Source organism: Lipotes vexillifer, unplaced genomic scaffold, assembly GCF_000442215.2.
Source record: "Lipotes vexillifer unplaced genomic scaffold, Lipotes_vexillifer_v1.1 scaffold496, whole genome shotgun sequence".
Taxonomy (NCBI): Eukaryota; Metazoa; Chordata; class Mammalia; order Artiodactyla; family Lipotidae; genus Lipotes; species Lipotes vexillifer.
The window spans coordinates 10,329,823-10,348,162 of NW_006786690.1; the positions used below are offsets into that span (position 1 = coordinate 10,329,823).

Below are 18,340 nucleotides of genomic sequence, written 5' to 3' on the forward strand. Positions count from 1 at the left end.
TTTTTCTCCACTTCCATTGTACCTCGTCTCCTATGCATCTTCATCTCTCTCCCCTGAGTTGCTGCAATAACTTCAATGGTGTCGTGTTTCTCCTTGTCCCCCTACTGTCTGTCCTCAACACGGTAGCCAGACTGTCCCTTCTAAAACATAAACAATGGATCATGTCGCTCCTCTCCTCTGCCCAAATCTGGCAAAGCCTCCCCATTTTAACTCAGAATAAAACCACAATCTTCACAAAGGCCGACAAGACCTCTGTGATTTGGCCCCTGGCCCCCGGTCCCCTTCCTCTCCCATTCCTCAGGCTCACTTGCTCTAGCCCCCAGCATCCCTGTCCTTTAAACACACAGGCACGTTCGTTCCTGCCTTTGGGCCTCGGTGTTGGCTGGTGTACCTCCTGACATCTGTGTAGCTGGCTCCTTCACCAACTGCAGGTCCTTCTCAATGAGGACGACCTGACTCCTGTATTTAAAACTGCCCTCCCCACACTCAGGATCCCCTTCAATTCTCTCACTTTCCCTTTTCCATAGCACTTACCATCTTCTAACACACCACCCAAGTTCCTCATTCCGTGGATTTTTTATTGTCTGTCTTCCCCTGTTAGAATGTAAGCTGTTTGAAGGCAGGGGTCTGTTTAGTCCTCTGATGTACTCCAAGCACCAGAACAGAGCTTGGCACACAGTAGGAACTCATCACTGAAACTGGACCATCAATCTCTTTAACCCATTCTTTACTGCTGCACATTGAAATGGCTTCTGGCTTTCACTATCATAAGGTATGTTTTGACAGACATCCTTGTACATCTCTGTATACACATCTTTGTGTACTTGTGTGATAACTTCTTAACTGATAAATCCCCCAAATGGAATTGCTGAGTAAATGGCAGCGACTGCAAACTTAATACTTTAAAATTGCTGAGTAGGCTAAACAAATCTATCTGCTGGCCACCTGACTGTGAGTATCTCAAGGGCAGGAAAGGAGGCACCTCAGACATCACATAGTCCACTCCCCTCATTTTACAGATGAAGAGACTTGGAGAGGTGAACTGACTTATCCCAGTTTGCAGAGGTGATAAAATTGCAGAAAAAGAATCCCAACTTGATGTTCTAGAGTCAAGTCTAGTACACTATTCTATCACACTAGAGGCATTAAAAATAACCACAGAATAATGTCAGTAAATGAAAGTGCACCTAAGATTGTGTGAGCAGGAGAAAGAACGAGAACATAGCAGGCACATACCTGAGAGACCCCGTCTCATGTAAAGCGAGAAGAGACGTCACCTAGCAAGGTCAAGTGGGCACACAACAAAGGCCCAAGGGGGGAATCAACGTGTCTTGAGCCCTTTCTAAGATAGGCAGCATGCCTACAGCTTTATATCCGTTATCACTTTTCACACCCACAAACCCCCTGAGTGGTTAAGTATTGTCATCTTCATGGATGAGGAAGCTGGTGCTTGGAGAGGCTGAGCCAACCTAGCCGGCATCACAGTTAGTGTGCAGTAGGACCAAGATTTGAACCCAGGCCCAGCCGACTGCAAAGCCTGGCTCCTTCCTGTCTCCAGTACCCTCTTCCACCCTCCGCTCTCAATGCTGGAGGGATCAATTTCCTAGAGACGGACCCACCATCAATGACCTTACCAGGGATTGCTACATAGGCCAGAAGCCACTGTATTTAACTGATCCTGGGGAATATGCCTTCCCAGTAACTGCATCATTCAGCAGTGCCCTCTACCAGACTTTGGGACTAGAATCAGTAATTAGAATGGTGGCTGGTGGGCCCAGAATCTGGACAAGGGATGCAGGAGACTTGGGAGAGCAAAGGAAACTGAAGAGACCTTTTGCGCTTGTTGTTCCCCCCCACTCTTCCCTCAGATATTCCGGAAGCTCGTTCTCTTGCCCCCTACGGGCCACCTTCTCAGTGAGCCCGTCCTCATCTGCCTGATTTAAAACTGAAGCCTCTCACCCCGGCATTCCCCAGCACCCGGCCTTTTTTATCACACTCTACCACCATCTGGCGGGCTGTATATTTTGTTTGTTTGTTTGTCTCTCTTCACTAGAATATAGAAGCTCTATGAATGTAGGGGTTTGGGGCTATTTGGTTTACTGCTGTATCCTTAATATCTAGAATAGTTCCGGGCACTCAGTTTTTTAAAAACAAGTAAATGAATAAAGTATTCAAAGTCAGATCCAGATTCAAATTCCAGCTCTGCTACCCATTAGCTGTGCCACCTTAGGCAAGTCATTTAACCTCTCTGAGCCTCAGTTTCCTTATTTGTAAAATGGAGATAAATTGTTGTGAGGACTAAATGGCATAATATAAACATGAGCCTAGCCCAGAGCCTGGAATATAGTGGGCGCCTAATTAATTACAACTCTTATTATTAAGTATTATTTCATCCAGATCGTGTGAAGTCTGATCTAGAGACTTGTCTCTTACATGAGTGGAATGTTCACCTCCATGAGACTCTCTCCCTTCCTTGTGTGGAGTGGGATAAACAATGTTACACTCTCACTATGCTCCCATCAATATAGCTTTTTTCTAGTTAAAACAGAATACAAGTGATTGGTTTCATTTATTTTACTTAAAATTACCACTGAGCCCTTGGAATTACCTACATCACCTTCATCAAACATAAGCATTTCTCAGTCTATAAAACGCTATTCCTTGGATCATTTCTACAAAGGACTTCGATTCTTAATATTATAATCCGATTTCTAAACTCTGAAGGAATGTTACTTCTTTCCTATAGATCGACTATCACACGAATTAGAATAGCATAAAGAATGATACATATTTGGTGTTTAAATTTGTGGTATTTTTCCTCTTGAAAAGATACTTAAGATTATAATAAGAATACCGAAATTCCTTAAAGTCCAGACCTAACTAATCCCTTCCTCTCCCTCCATCCAAGCTGGGAAGGAAGAGTCAGAAAAGTCGACAGCACTGTTTTCTCCCTAAGACTCAGGCTGGGAAATGACCACTATGACTGGTGGTGACTTAGGGTCTCTGAGTCACAGTGGACAACACAATTTCTATCGTCTCCTCCTCTGCCTTGAAACTCTCTACACTCCAAAGTTCCGGGTTCATAAAGCGAGCTCAGCAAGTACAGTTCTCCTATTCTCATCCTGATTCAGCAAAACCTGGCTGGATAACAAGGACACACCAGAATCCACACGAACTTGAGTAGCAAATTTAAAAGAAAGGCAAAGTGTGTTACCGTTTTCAGAAACATTTGATTTTTCTACGGATCAATGTTTCGGGCTAATTTGCAGATCCCGGGGAATTAAAAATACAAATATCTTCTCTTTTTGAGTTTGTAAGAGGGTGTTCTTTCTGTAAAGTACTAAAGAGCTCTCTTTTGAGGTGTCAAATTATATTTGCTTTCATTATGCAATCCTAAACGTGTATCACGTCTTTTAGGGAAATTCTTTCATTTTCCCCTCTGTCGCATACACATATTCATCTTTCTTTCAACTTTTCCATATGCCTTAAGGGATGGTACAGAGCCAACTCAAGGAACATGGCACTGTCAAATCTGGCTAAATACAAACCTGTTAATAAACAAACTACTAAGATGCAAAATGATGTGAAACAACACAAAATCAAGAACACAGAGCTTCAGGAGGAAAAAAAAATACTTTTAACTAGTATCTAGGCAGACCGTTTTCCTACACAGTATGAAGTTGTTATACACTTAGCTATTTTTAGGAATAATTCCTTGAATTATTCTTTCTTTCAAAATAAGAAGTCATGGTGGATAAACACTACATGATCATCCAAATTGGGTTTCCCTAAAATGATATCTGATTTCAAGACACGCAACCTCCTTGACGCCCTGGTAACTGTCTGCAGCTCCCAGCGAGCACTGAGTGTGCTGCGATGATTCAGGTGTGTCTCTTAGTTGAGTTTCCTGGGTGCGAGGACCAGGTTTTACTTGTTTCTGAGCAGTGCAGCACAGCGGTTAAGACTGAACTCTGGAGTTAGACTTCTGGGTCCATATCCCAACACTGCTGCTTATCAACAGTGTGACCTCAGTTGTTCCTTAACCTTCCTGGGCCTCAGTTTCCTCATCTGTAAAATAGGGATAATAATAGTCCCTCCCTCGCTGGGTTACTCTGGGGATAAAGACAATCCATACAAAGCATTTAGCACAATGAAAAATAAGTAAAATGCTAAAAAAAAAAGTTATAATATTTACTTTAGTGTTTAATATGGTACTTGGTCCATTAAGAAAAAAGTTCTTTTTTTTTTTTTGGTCATGTCACGCAGCTTGCGGGATCTTAGTTCCCGGACCAGATTGAACCCAGGCCATGGGAGTGAAAGCACTGAGTCCTAACCACTGGACTGCCAGGGAACTCCCAAGAAAAAAGTTTTAAATAAGAACATGCAATGAATTCCTTATCACCTTCTACTTATTCCTGTAGTACTATATTATTCTGTACTTGCGAATGTGAGGTTGGTGTGAATTTTCCAGGTACCTATTTCCTCTTCAATTAACAGTAAGCTCCTCAAGGTCAGGGGCAGTGCTGACTATTTCTGGACCCTCCTCCACTCCTCCACTGCATCGTTGTCTATAAATGCTGGATGCTTTTGCACACTAGTTATTACCAAACTGCATGACCGTAGATTCCATCTAAATAGCTACAACATTTCTCCTCTGGGTGGAACTGTTCCATTTCCTTCATTTACTGCAATTCAGCATTTTATGTTATTCTGAGATAATGCCCAGGCTTCCCCAGACCACCCAGCTAATCTTTAAGATTGTCCGCTCTTTCTGTCAACTCAGAATAGAAACATTTTCTACAGTAACTGTCTTAAAGGATAATGCTGCCTTGCTCGGACAGGGAGCGGCCATGGATACTGGCCATGGATACATGGATACATGGATATCTCATCTCAATGTCATCTAACATTCCAAGTGGAACGTGACTGTCAGGAATCTTCAACAAATCCGAATGTTCCAAAGAGGAAAACCAAACTAATTTAATACATTTAGTCAAAACCTGCTTTCGAGGAGACTTGGGGGGTGAGGTGGGGGAACAGACTAAATTCCTATAAACATTGCTTCTATGGATCTAAATCCATCTTATTCCATCCTTGTCATTTTGAGTTCTGACCTATCAGGATTATACAGCACAGCAACCCCAAAGGATGGCAGGAACTTTAATCATCACAGATTTAAGGACCCTGAAAGGCAGCAGGGCATCGTGTTCTCCACGTGGATTATAGAGCCAGACTCCCTGGGTTTGAATCCCAGCTCTGCCAAATACCAACTGTGGGACCTTGGACAAGGTACCAATATGAGCCAAGTCTCTATAAAAGCGGGATGACAACAGCAGCTGCCTCAAGGAGCTGTTTATGAGTTGATACTCACATTAGTGCTTGGCATACAGTAACCTGTCAATAAATATAAGCTATTATTATTATGCTTATATTATTATTGTCATGTCATTGCACTTGGTATGTCCAAACCACGGTCATTATTTAGAATCACTTCTCCCCAATTCAACTCTTCTCTGTATTTCCTGCCCATCCAGTTGCTCAAGTCAGAATGCAGAGTCAATCTTGACCCCCTCTCTTTTCCTCATTTCTCCCATTTAAATGGTCCTCAGGTGCCAGGTCCCTTCACGATCCTGCCCCTGAAATATCCGACACTTGTCCCCTCTCTGTTCCTACTGCCCAAGCTCAGGCCAATGGTTGCTGTCTTGCCAGGACTGGTAACCTCCCTGCCTTTATTCTCACGTTCTTTAATTTGTCCTTCGCGCAGCTTGAACAGTTAGCTTTCTAAAGCACAGACCTGATTAGATCACTCTTGGCTTTACTACGTACTATACAATAAAGTCCAGCTTCCTTAGCCTGGACTTCAAGGATCCTTACCACCTGGCTCCCAGCATGCTCTTCCTGCTTCCTCCACTCTCACCTGCACTCAAGTCACACCTTGCTGCTGGCTCTTCTGAGGATGCTCTTTGTTGCCCTGCCTGCACTGTTCCCTCTTGCCTGAATGTTACTCCTCCATTTCCTGTCCAGCCAGCTTCTAATCATCTAATCATCTTTAGCTAAAAATAAGGCAAAGGTCAGTGCTTGACAGTTTATGAGCTGAAGAAAACTAACATTTGAGAAAGATTTTTAAAAGGAATTTACAAAATAGGTGCTTTCAAAAATTTTAGTTTGGTAAAACCAGAAAACCCCGTTAACCAGAAATTCTCTAAGGTTCATTTATTAAGTACTTCATATATATCAGGCACTTAAAACACATTTTTTTCTCATTTAATATTCATAACAATCCTGTTGGTTTGACATCATAACCCCATTTTAGAGCTGAAGAAACTTAGGCTAAGTAATTTGTCCAAGGACACAAAGTAGTAAATGATACAGCTGAGATCTGAAAACTGGTCTGACTGACTCCAAGATGTGTTCATAACAGCTGACCACTGTGCTATGTTGCCTCACGTCATGTATGTTTGCCTGTCGGCTCTGATCTGACCTTGGCGTAAATGCATTACCGTTCTAAATTATGCACTGGGTCAATGTTTACGTTCTGCTATGGGTTTTTTGTTTTTTTTTTTTTCCGGTACGCGGGCCTCTCACCGTTGTGGCCTCTCCTGTCGCGGAGCACAGGCTCCGGACGCGCAGGCTCAGCGGCCATGGCTCGCGGGCCCAGCCGCTCCGCAGCATGTGGGATCTTCCTGGACCGGGGCACGACCCCGTGTCCCCTGCATCGGCAGGCGGACTCCCAACCACTGCGCCACCAGGGAAGCCCTGCTATGGGGTTTTAATGTCAGGTCCTAGACTGAAGAGGTTAAATGATTTTCAGCACACACCACCTGGCATGGCACAAAGTGCAGCTGTGCTGTGTGATGAAGAAGCCGTCCAACCCGGTGGCTTCCGCCTCACCTCGGCCTCTCATTCGTTCATCAGATGCCACAGAAAGCATCTGCTGACTGCCCGCCACACGTGAGACAATGTGCTAAACTTACTCCCTTGTCTTCCAAGAACTTGATTACATCTTAGGAAGGCATTCTGGCAAATCTGAGTACCTGAGTGCCTCTGGACAACAGGCTGAAATTTCTGTTTTAGAATAAGTGAACTGATGGCTTTCAGTGGTGCACACTCTCCAGAGAAATCCAGGCCCCTCAGCCCCCGTGGTTGAGTTTGTCCCTTTTTAGTTACTCAATAGGTCTGCTAATGCCTATAAAACACATACACACACACACACACACACACACACACACACACATTTAATTCAGTAATTCCAACTTTTAGGAATTATTAAAATAAATATCCTTCCTGGATCACTAAAATTTTCCTGGCGCTAAGTGGTGCCTATGAACAAAGGGAAGGCTAATCTGTGATTGAGAGTGGTAATCTATAACCATTAGAATACTGTGGGTTATAGGCTGAATTGTATGCCCCCAGAACGCATAGGTTGAAGCTCTAATCTCCAGTACTTCAGAGTGTGATTATATTTGGAGATACGGCCTTTAAAGAGGTAATTAAGTTAAAATGGGGTTGTTAGGGTCACAGAAAGAGTGTGATACACCAGACCCAGACACATACATAGAGACGACCATGTGAACACACAGGGAGAAGGTGGCCATCTGCAAGCCAAGGAGAGAAGCTTCACAAGAAACCAAACCTGTCCACACCTTGATCTTGGACTTCTAACCTTGAGAACTATGAGAAAATATATTTCTGCTGTTTAAGCCACCCTGTCCGTGGTATTTTGTTATGGCTGCCCTAGCAAATTAATACACAGAGTGAAATCACAAACACCATAAGGATAACCTGCAGATCCTACCAGCATTAAAACTGGTGCTCGAGGGCTGCTTTGTTCAACCAATAATTTTTAAGTTTTTCCTCTGTATTAGGCCCTCAACTAGATGTTAGCAGACTATATAGCTAAAGCTTCAAGTTAGTAACGCTAAGTTGATGAAAGTGGCTTACACATTTCCCCTCTCTGCAAATGTGTCCCCAGGAAGACACCAGTCACCATGAATTTGGGAAGAGAAGTCACATTAACTGTTGCTTCTCCCAAATATCCCCCAAAATTCAAGAGACGTAAAAGTCACCTTCTCCTATACCAACATCTTCCAAGGAATAAAATGATCTTACCCAACCCTTCCAGCTCTTCAACTGCCTCCTTCCAAACAGGCTCAATATGGATACAGCTAAAGCACCAATCTGAGGTGATCTTAACGAGGTAGGGTTTCTTGAAGCTATCTGGAACCACTTCGTTCACATAATGTGAAAAGTGCAATAAATACTTTTCATCAATTGAGTCTCGCCGCTCAGAATTAAAAGGGAAGTGAAAAAACGGTTCGTCAAAATAAAAATTCTCATGGAAATGGCGGAAGCGATACTCTCGCTGCTGCTTCTGGTGGCCCTGGTTCTCCCCGGCATCTCCGTAGTGGTCATAATGTGATCTCTTTTCTTCATTGGAAAGAATCTATAAAGAAAGGGAAAAAAAAAATAAGAAATCCGGGAAACGAAGAAAAAAAAGATTATCTAAAGGACTTTCCTGTAAGCAACTTGGAAGACATAGGAAAAAAGTAAATGTAAAGATACAACACAATTAGATGTTTTAAACACAATCACTCAATATACCATGAAACACTTCTCTTAATAGAAGAATTAAGTATTTCAGAAACAAAATACTTCAGTTGTGTAGCTACTCATGATCATCTTGGCTTTAAAGATTCTGAGCTATCACATTACTAAACACGTCAATAAAGCAAAGAAAATATAACTTTGATCGCTAGGGCTCAACCTCGAGAACGTTGACTCAGTCATATCATCTAGGTTGGAGTCATTCAAACGAAGGTATGGAAAGCTGTGAACACCAAAAAGTAGCCACAGGATTGAATTCTGTGATGTATGTTAGCTGACTTTGTCTTACTTAGAAGTAACTTTGAAGTCTAAAATTCAAGAACCTGTTTTAGGATGAAGCATCATTCTATAAGCCAAGCACTGTCTGTGGAAGAACATTACCCTACACAAATCAGGAAGCCATGGACTTATCTTTCCTGCATATTCCAGACCAACTTACTTAACCTCATATGTTGGAAAACTGTTAAAAACGTTGTGTTTAAATGTATTTGTAACATTAACTCACTTTAATAAATAGAGGCAAATTGTTCTGTGATTCTTTAATATAAGTTTCTAGTATATGTGTTACCAAAGTGAGCATGTAATATAAGGAAATAGAGACATACGTTCAGGGTGACTCTAAAATTCCAATTAAAGCCTTTAAAATAGGCCAGTTTTCCTAAGAGCTGAGTGTTCAGGTACTAGTTTCAACATACTGGATGTGGCCAAATATGTCGTCTCTACCATCACCTAGAAACGGGGTCAAGGGCATGGGGAGCAGGCCCTCTCCGAGAGGACTTTACAAAACTGATCACCTAAGATATATTTTATAAGAGCTAAAAGATACATCACAAAGTTTGACACGATACCTCGTAAGCTTTGCTAATTTGAATGAACTTGTCTTCTGCTCCAGGATCTTTGTTTTTGTCAGGATGCCTGAAACACAAATGGGCAGGCAGTGAGGATGGATTTAATGTTCTATACATGGTCAATTAACATCTTTGTATACACAGAGGCAAATGGAAGGGCATTTTGTTAGGACAGTTTCTTTAAAATGGGAGAAGCAATTAGTTGCTTCACGTGACTACAGTAAATAAACTGTGAAACAGGCAATTTCTTCCCAAAGCGCTTCAGCTGGGCACATTTTCAAAGCACCAGATAGCGCTCCAGGCTCTCACTGAGGAAGGGTGGGATATGTTATCTATCTTTACACTGCCCCCAAACACTGCTGGAGCTCAAGGGTCAAGTCACTTATCCCTAAGAACCAACTTCTTTTCCCAGGATGGCAGCATTTCATCCCAATGTTAGAATGGTATCTATGTAGGTATTTCTTCTGACAACTCAGGTAGACAAAGCAAACAGTTTTTAGGATATTCCATGAATTTGTTTAGTAACAACCATGTTCCAAATGGTATCTTGCTGCTGATGTTCAAATTAGAACATTTTAGTTTTCACTATTCCCCTGGTTATCCCACCTGCCTGACTGCCTACTTACAAATGGATAATAATTACAAGGCCACATGTTTTAAAATGTGAGAAAAATCTAGTTTATACAAAGTGATTTCAACTAATATTGGAACTAATATTTGCTATTATACACAGCTGGCAATTAACTGTATCCATCTTGCTGCCATATATTATTCTGTAATCTTGTATTGGTACCAATTTCAGCTTTGGGGATTCTAAAGTTTTGGAAAGTAGGGGCTGGGTTTTATTTCCTTAGAACCGCTTAAGATCTAAATCAGTGCTTTATACCAACTGATTTTTCAATGTTCATTTTATTAAGAGATTCTATTACAGAGCTTATTTTTTTGTAATCACTCCTGCTAACTTCTAGTACATTTCCTCTAGCAAAGGTTCTGGAAAGAAACAATCCACTGGGAAGCAAATGACTACTAAAAACAGCACCAAGTACATCGGAATAAAAAAAATTTACAACTTGACCAACTTATTCTAGCAGGAACATGTTTGAATGAATTATACCAATATTCTGACTTCTCTAAAAATAAAAAACCTTCAAATTATTGGCTGTTGAATTTAGACATCATTCCTCCCTTAAATATTTAATCCTGTTACGAATATTAGTAGGGAAAAAATCTCAGCTAGATGTCAATGAAAATAATGACTTAAGGAAACAAGATGGTGGTTCCAAAGTATGTTTCTGGATGACTGGGAAAAAAAACAGTGCTTTCAATGTTCAAACTTAGGCCAAAGGTTGAGAAGATAAAAATTATGCAATTGCACAAATGAAGATTTAACATACAGAACTCTGTAGGGGAAGAAGGGAAGGGTAGGAAGGAGCTTTTAAGGAGACTGAACCAAAGACAGACTATTGAGACCTGGGTTAAAACCACAGATCCTGAAACAGAGGAAACCAAGGCCCAAGAACAAGGAGGATACCATAAGACGGTTGTAGCTTATAAGGAATATTTTCCTTATTATAGGAAGATACCACAAAGTTGAAAACATTTAGAAAAGGATAAATTCAGCTCTAGGAAAGTACCATCTAATGCTATTTTCAGTGTACATGAAACATTTCACAGACTACAATATTATACACACCCTTTAAATTTCAAAGTGAAGAAAATACTGTACTTGGTATCAACTGGCTGTCTAACACTACCTTTAAGGGAAAAAAAACGAAGGTAGAAAAAGTAATATAGGAAAGTATCAGACAAATCAATTACTGTTGAGGTGAATGACTACATTATACCCATTTGCTTCAAATCAAATTTTATGATGCCTTTTTCTTGGGGTGGGAGGAGTTATTCTGCCGGTGTAGATGACAAAAGAAAAGTACCTATAATAAAACTTAATTATTGGGAGAGAAACAGTTTTTCTGAGATAAAAAGTAATTTAATATGGTTTCTGGACTACCTGCCCTTTGTTGCAAAACCTCTATATATCCTAGCTCCCCACATCGCCTCCTCGGAGCAGTTCTCTCAGGATTACTTGAGATGCTGCCTCCTGGGCTTGAAGTCCCAAAACTTCTTGCCAAATAAAACTCTCAAAAAAAACCGACCAGAGGTTTCACCAAGCAAAGGGAAAACTCTTGAGCGATGTAAGAAATACTATTAAGTGGTAAACCAGCAGAGGAAGGTTACAAATCCAATTCGATAATTAACCATTCCCCACTGTGCTAGCTCATTCTGAAAAGTCAAACTGGGAAACTGCTATTTTCAGTGTACAGCTGACCCTTGAACAACATGGGGCTCAACTGAACTGCACAGTTTAAACCCATGTTGTTCAAGGGCCAACTGTATATGAAACCATTATGAAATGAAACAAACTGTTTCATTGATAAAATGCTGCCATAGCCAAAACAGCAGAAAATACAAAGGTAAAGTAAAATTTTAGACTTTCATTGGATCAAATTTTAGACTTTCTATGGTGACATATTATGCCTAGAGAGACTCTAATTAAGGAGGAGAAGCATATGATTTCTTTAATTAATATCATAACACCCTTTTTGGCTCTGGAAGATAGAGAAGTCAACGCTGTACATTTTAATAGAGCCCAAATAACCAAGCTATCATTTCTGCTTTCAAGTTTTGTCAAAGGCCATATCCTGTCCAAAAGAATATTGCTACCTTGTGAATTAATTCAAAGGCCACACTGTGTTTAAAAGAATGTTGTTACCTTATGAATTGCAGATTTATGTATTTTGCTTTAAATACAAAGAAGCAAGAGTCTGAAATGATGTAGAAAAAAAAGCAACTTTCCTGTAGAGTCCCTGGAAAGAGGCCATGCATAATCAGAGATTGTGTTTTTAGTAACCAATTCTGGGTTCCTCATGATATGAATATATGGTCTAAGATAGTTACATATTCAAAACATTCAAAAGTATATTTTAAACTATCTTTCACCTTTACTGCAACCAACTGAATACTCAGACGCATCTCTCACTGAAGAAAAATGGTGTCAGGCAGAGTCATGCACAGCTTGCAGTGTCATCTGCACGTGGCAGCTTTGCTCCTGCATAACTTCCTACCCACCCAGACACTAAGCCATTCACTCTTGCTTCTGCCCAGATGGGTAAGTGGTTAAAAAAGAAAACAGCAGGGCTTCCCTGGTGGCGCAGTGGTTGAGAGTCCGCCTGCTGATGCAGGGGACACGGGTTCGTGCCCCGGTCCGGGAAGATCCCACATGCCGTGGAGCGGCTGGGCCTGTGAGCCATGGCCGCTGGGCCTGCGCATCCGGAGCCTGTGCTCCGCAACGGGAGAGGCCACAACAGTGAGAGGCCCGCGTACCGTAAAAAAAAAAAAAAAGAAAACAGCAATAAACTACCTGCTGGTGCAGAAGGTCAACCTATGGAACCCACAGGTAATACAGACTTACCAACCATGAGCCTAGTGCCTCACCTGAAAAACAGGGACAGCAATATCTGCCCTCAAAGGGTAATTATAAGGTTTAAATGAGATAAACAGCATAGAACCTGGAGCCTAGCATGCAGTAGGTACTTGATGATGGCTCCCATCCCAAACTTCCTTTCCTTACTTCTGGTTGGTCCACCCAGCTTTAGCCGCCTGTGTCCTCACCATCCCTTCCTCCTCCTGCTGCTCCCCTCCAGCTATATAATCTAGCGCTTCTACTGTGTCATGTCCAAGGAATTGGTGGAAGAAACCGATGATGTTTGTCCAAAATAAGGTTTAAATTTATTGCTATCCTGCTAAATAACAAACACTTGCTTATTCCCCAATGTCTACAGGTAAAATTGATTTTTCTATGTGATATTTTTTAAAGTAATGTACTCAGTTCCTGAATATTCTTACTAAATTGAGGGCAAAAAGCTCTTACTATAAAATTTTTTTGAAGGCTTAAAAATTAATAACCTAGACAATAGGACTGGATAGTGTTCCCTTTAGCAATGGCACTCATAAAGAGTTACTTTATGGGGCTTCCCTGGTGGCGCAGTGGTTGAGAGTCCGCCTGCCGATGCAGGGGACACGGGTTTGTGCCCCGGTCCGGGAAGATCCCACATGCTGCGGAGCGGGTGGGCCCGTGAGCCATGGCCGCTGAGCCTGTGCGTCCGGAGCCTGTGCTCCACAATGGGAGGGGCCACAACAGTGAGAGGCGTATTGCAAAAAAACAAAAACAAAAACAAAAAAGAGTTACTTTATGAATCATGGGAAGGGCAGCTTATCCACTCTTGACTATATATATATAATTTATATAATATATATTAAAAAATATATTTATTAAAGTTTCCTCCTACTTACTTTAACATTAAATAAGTGAACAGTATCAAGGCAATTCTTTAAGCCAAAGAATTCCTAACAGGGGGTTTCATAGTAACAGAGGCTTTGGATCTCATCACTAAAAATTCTAGAATCCCACGAATACAAGTCCTCCCACATAAAATACGTTAGACAAATATATATTATATATTTAATGAACACAGAAACAGAGACAAATAAAAGCTAACCATAATTTAGGCTTCATTCTCCTGCTAAAACTGCTTAGCTTATTTTAAACTGCTATTTCTTTGTTTCACCTACCATTCCCGGGCGAGCTTCTTATAAGCCTTTTTAATATCAGCCTGACTGGCTGTTCGGCTGACCCCTAGGACTCTGTATGGGTCAAAATCCAACGCAGACAGAATTTGCAGGATCAGAACCAGAACTATCAAGAACTGCCAGGAAATGCTCAACTTTTTCACTTCCATTTCTCTTCCTTTCCAGAGCTGAAATGATTGAAGAGGCAGTAAGTTTTAGTGGTAGAAATCTGGAGTCTTGCTTTCTAGGTAAAGGTATAAGATATACAGATGAAAGACAAAACAAAAGATATTTTGCAGGAAAAGTGCCAAGCTGTTTGACCGCATCTTCTTAAATGAACAATCTTGCTACTGTCTTTGAATATCACAAATAAGAACTATTATAGATGAAGAGATGAGCAATAAGAACAGCAACTCTCCAAAATCCTTCTATTAGAAAAGCTTCAGAAATGACTGAAAACGAATGAGAAGAAGAAATAATAAGCAAACGCGGGAAAACATACACAGGGACATCAAGGCAACTACATCTCAAATACACTATTTCACTTATTCTGACAATAATAGTTTAAACTTAAAATATGTGGTTAGAGCATACCTCACTGAGCACATGCTAAACAAATTCACGAAATCTTAAGATTTACCATGTGCAAAACTACAAAATGAGATCGTTGTGATGCTCTTGGGAGTTAAATAAGTATAAGAATGAAAGTGAAATACTCTAAAAAAACTGCAGTTACAACTTTGTGTGCCCCAATTCTAATCTTTCTCACCATGCCCATTCAAACAAGAAAATAAGAAGCTGTTCTTTAATCACTAGCAATACTGTCATTACAAATGGAGACCTCAGATGAAAAAAAAAGTGGTGAGAAAAATTTTAGTTTGCCACGTGAAGGGGGATTAATGGCAAAGATCGTAGACCAGGCATGGTCTTCAAATGTTAAAGCTCCAGCTCTGGTGAGTGTAGTGACTGAATTCACTGTGGATTTTGGAAATAATCCCGGCTGGTAAATGAACAAGGTAGTGCTGTACGGCAGGGACATTTACACTCCAGGTGTATGATCTTTGTGATATCACACAATGATTTTTCAAGGGCCATATCTTGGTTTCTCACAAATCACTAAAATTTTAAGGATCAAGTATCTAATATGACATCTTACTTAAGGGAGGCAAAGCTGTAACATTGTGGATTTTGACAAGTGGGAGTCTAAATCCTCAAGAAATTGACTAATCTGATGGCCACTGTTTAGGACTGCAAGCCTGCTGAATAAAATCCTAAAACAAACCAGTTTCTTTTCTGTAAAGGCAATCTATAACCTATTCTCTCACAAAACACATACAGCACGCTAAAAATTGAGAAGGTGATGTAGCTACTAATTAAGCACATGGACTCTGGAATCAGACTAACATTGGGACCTGTCCTCTACCACTTTATGACCTTGGACAAACTACTTAAAACTTGCTAAATCTCATGTCCTCCTTCATAAAATGGGGGTAAATAATACCACCTTGAAAGGATCAAAATGGGAGGTGAACGTATGTAAAGGATTTACTGAGCACGGGGTCAGCAGCCAATAAGCGGTATTTACTGCCATTGTTTTTTCTACCATGCAGTGCAACCAGTGCCTTATTCAACTGTGTCAGTCGCCTCCACTTAGAGGGCCCAAGTGCCGGGGGGCTGTGTTCTTTTGCTGACAGCTCGACGGTGCCGGCCTCAAGGCAGGAAACAACCTGCCCAACAGGTAGGCTATCGCCCTCGGGCAGTATACCCCGGACCAGGCAGCCGGTCCCAGAGACATGGTTAGCTCTGAGCCCCGCCTCGAGCTCCCGCCGGAGGTCGCAACCCTCCAGGAGACAGCCGCATCCCTCGCCGCCCCCGAGAACCCTGGGCCAGGCCCTATCGGCTCCGGGTTCCCCCCGGGCCCAGCAGGGACTGGGAACGAGGAGGAACTGACGGGAGATCCCTGAGCCCGCCCGGCCCCGCCGCGTCTGCGGCTCCGCGCGTCACGCCGGGAAGTAGTTACCTGGAAAGGGCACCGTCCTAACCGGCTGCAACGTCCGTGCTCCAGTTACTCCGCGGGGCCGAGAGCCTCCGGTCCACACCAGCGCTCGCCGGGGCCTGGGGAGGGGAAAGAGGAGGGACGAGCCGGAGGGCAGTCACGTGATACTTAAAGGCCCGGCGCACCAAAGGCGCGGACTGAACAGTTCTAGGGCTTCAACTTTGAGAATTTGTTTTGACCCTTGCCACCCGCCGTCTGCGCGTGGACCTGGCGCGGTTGTCATAGGAACGAGGCTCGCGCTCCGGCTGGATCCAAAAGGATGGTGGCGACCAAAGAGGCTAAAACGTCCCACCTAGCGAGGCGAAGTCGCGATGCATGATGGGATGCCGAAACACCTCCCATATCCAGGGAGGAGTTTCCACTTCTACCAGGAGATGGCCCTTGTCTAACAACAGTTGCTGGGGTGGGGAAGCAGTCTCTGGTCCCTATATTCTCTTTAACCCTATTCATAGAATCCTAGAGCGTCAGAGTTGGAAGGGACCTTAGGGATCGTTTCTAGTCCAACTCCACCGTATCCTGATGGGGGAGATTGAGACCCAGAGACGGGCAGGGACTTGCCCAAGGCTTAGAATCCAGGACTCCTAATCCTATATACCCAAAAGCGATCTCCACTCTAGAATGTACCAGGTCCTGTCCTAAGCACGGAAAAGGGATATGTGTATGGTGATGCTGGTGGGGGCGGTGGAGGAGAGGCACAAGTGAGTGAGGTAAACTTTCATTGAGCCAATGACATAGGTTCCTTGGGGATATAAAGAAAGAGATTTCATGTCCTCCTGCCCTGCTTATTTAGTCTTTATCTCTTTTGCATTTATCACTATCTAACATACTGTATCTTTTATTTATTTATATTGTTTATAATCTGTCTCCTCCCACTGGAATGTAAGCACCTAAAAGCAGGGCTTTTTGGACTTCCCTGGTGGCGCAGTGGTTAAGAATCCACCTGCCAATGCAGGGGACACAGGTTTGATCCCTGGTGTGGGAAGATCCCACACGACGCGGAAGAACTAAGACCATGCATCACAACTACTGAGCCTGCGCGCTAGAGCCCGTGAGCCACAACTACTGAGCCCACGCGCTACAACTGCTGAAGCCCATGAGCCCTAGAGCCCGCACGCCTAGAGCCTGTGCTCCGCAACAAGAGAATCCACCGAAATGAGAAGCCTGCGCACTGCAGCAAAGAGTAGCTCCTGCTTGCTGCAACTAGAGAAAGCCCGCGCGCAGCAACGAAGACCTGACACAGCCTCAAATAAATAAATAAAAGCAGGCCTTTTAAAGTCTGTTTTGTTCGTCTCTATATTCTTGGTGCCTCTACAGACCTTGGCACAGATAGGATCTCAATAAATATTCGGGAATAAATGAATGAATGGGGCTGAGGTTTCACTGCTCAAGAGAATACATTCTAAAGTGGATTCCCGGTTGTGTGTGGACCTTGAGTTGGGCTCGGGTTTAAATCCTACCCGCCTCTGCCACTTACTACCTCTGTGATCTTGAACAGTGACTTCACTTTCTACAGCCCCAGCGTCTACATCTGGGAAATGGAGGACTGGTAGGACTGTAGTCAGGGAGAAATGAGGTAATACAATGTAAAGTGGCTATAGCACAATGTTTTTTTAAATTGAAATATAGTTGACATAGGAGCAATTTTTGAAATGAGGAAATGAGCCGTACAAACTGATCAGAGGACAAGATTTCTGCCGGTTTTTTTCTTTGTGGGAGGTGCTAGGGTGGGAGGGAGGGAAGAGGGGAATGGGAAACCTATAAGGTGGACTTGGTTGCATGAGACAAGTTTGGCAAATTAAACCAGGATATCTGGGCACCGGGCGGAGACTTATGGTTTCACTGGGGGCAGGGCAGGGGGCTAGAGGGGAATCATGCCCAGGAGAGGGTCGAATGGGGCGGGACAGACCATCGCTCCAGTCATGACAGTCTCTTACTAGAAGAGTAACCCACTCCGAGTCTGCGAAAGCGAAGTGGTAATGAATCCCGGCAGGGGCCCTTGACGGAGCCGCGCGGGTGTGCCCTGGGGGCGGGTCGCACCCTGCGGGCGTGGCAGGGCGCGGGGGCGGAGCCGATGGGCTAGAGGTAGTGAGGTGGCGGGGCCGGGGGGCGGTGCAGTAGCGCGGGGATGGGTTTCGAGGGCGGTGCCTGGGGGCGGGACCCAGGGGCGTGGGGAGATGGGGGCGGGGCGGAACGCGGGGGCGGGGCC

The 18,340-nt window shown here is 43.1% G+C and overlaps 1 protein-coding gene across 2 annotated transcripts in view; it reads right to left on the reverse strand.

Annotated features, from left to right (window-relative positions):
• DNAJC16 (DnaJ heat shock protein family (Hsp40) member C16) overlaps window positions 1–16,244 on the reverse strand; it is a 35,619-nt gene extending 19,375 nt beyond the window's left edge. The window contains exons 1-4 of one of the 2 annotated variants that reach the window (XM_007459287.1): window positions 16,099–16,244; window positions 14,082–14,266; window positions 9,453–9,519; window positions 8,110–8,443 (exon numbers count right to left, since the gene is read on the reverse strand). In XM_007459287.1, the coding sequence (XP_007459349.1) occupies window positions 8,110–8,443; window positions 9,453–9,519; window positions 14,082–14,248 (568 nt within the window). In that variant the 5' untranslated portion in view covers window positions 14,249–14,266; window positions 16,099–16,244. The remainder of the gene's footprint in view (window positions 1–8,109; window positions 8,444–9,452; window positions 9,520–14,081; window positions 14,267–16,098) is intronic. The other variant, XM_007459288.1, reaches the window with a different exon arrangement.
• Window positions 16,245–18,340: the final 2,096 nt, after the last annotated feature.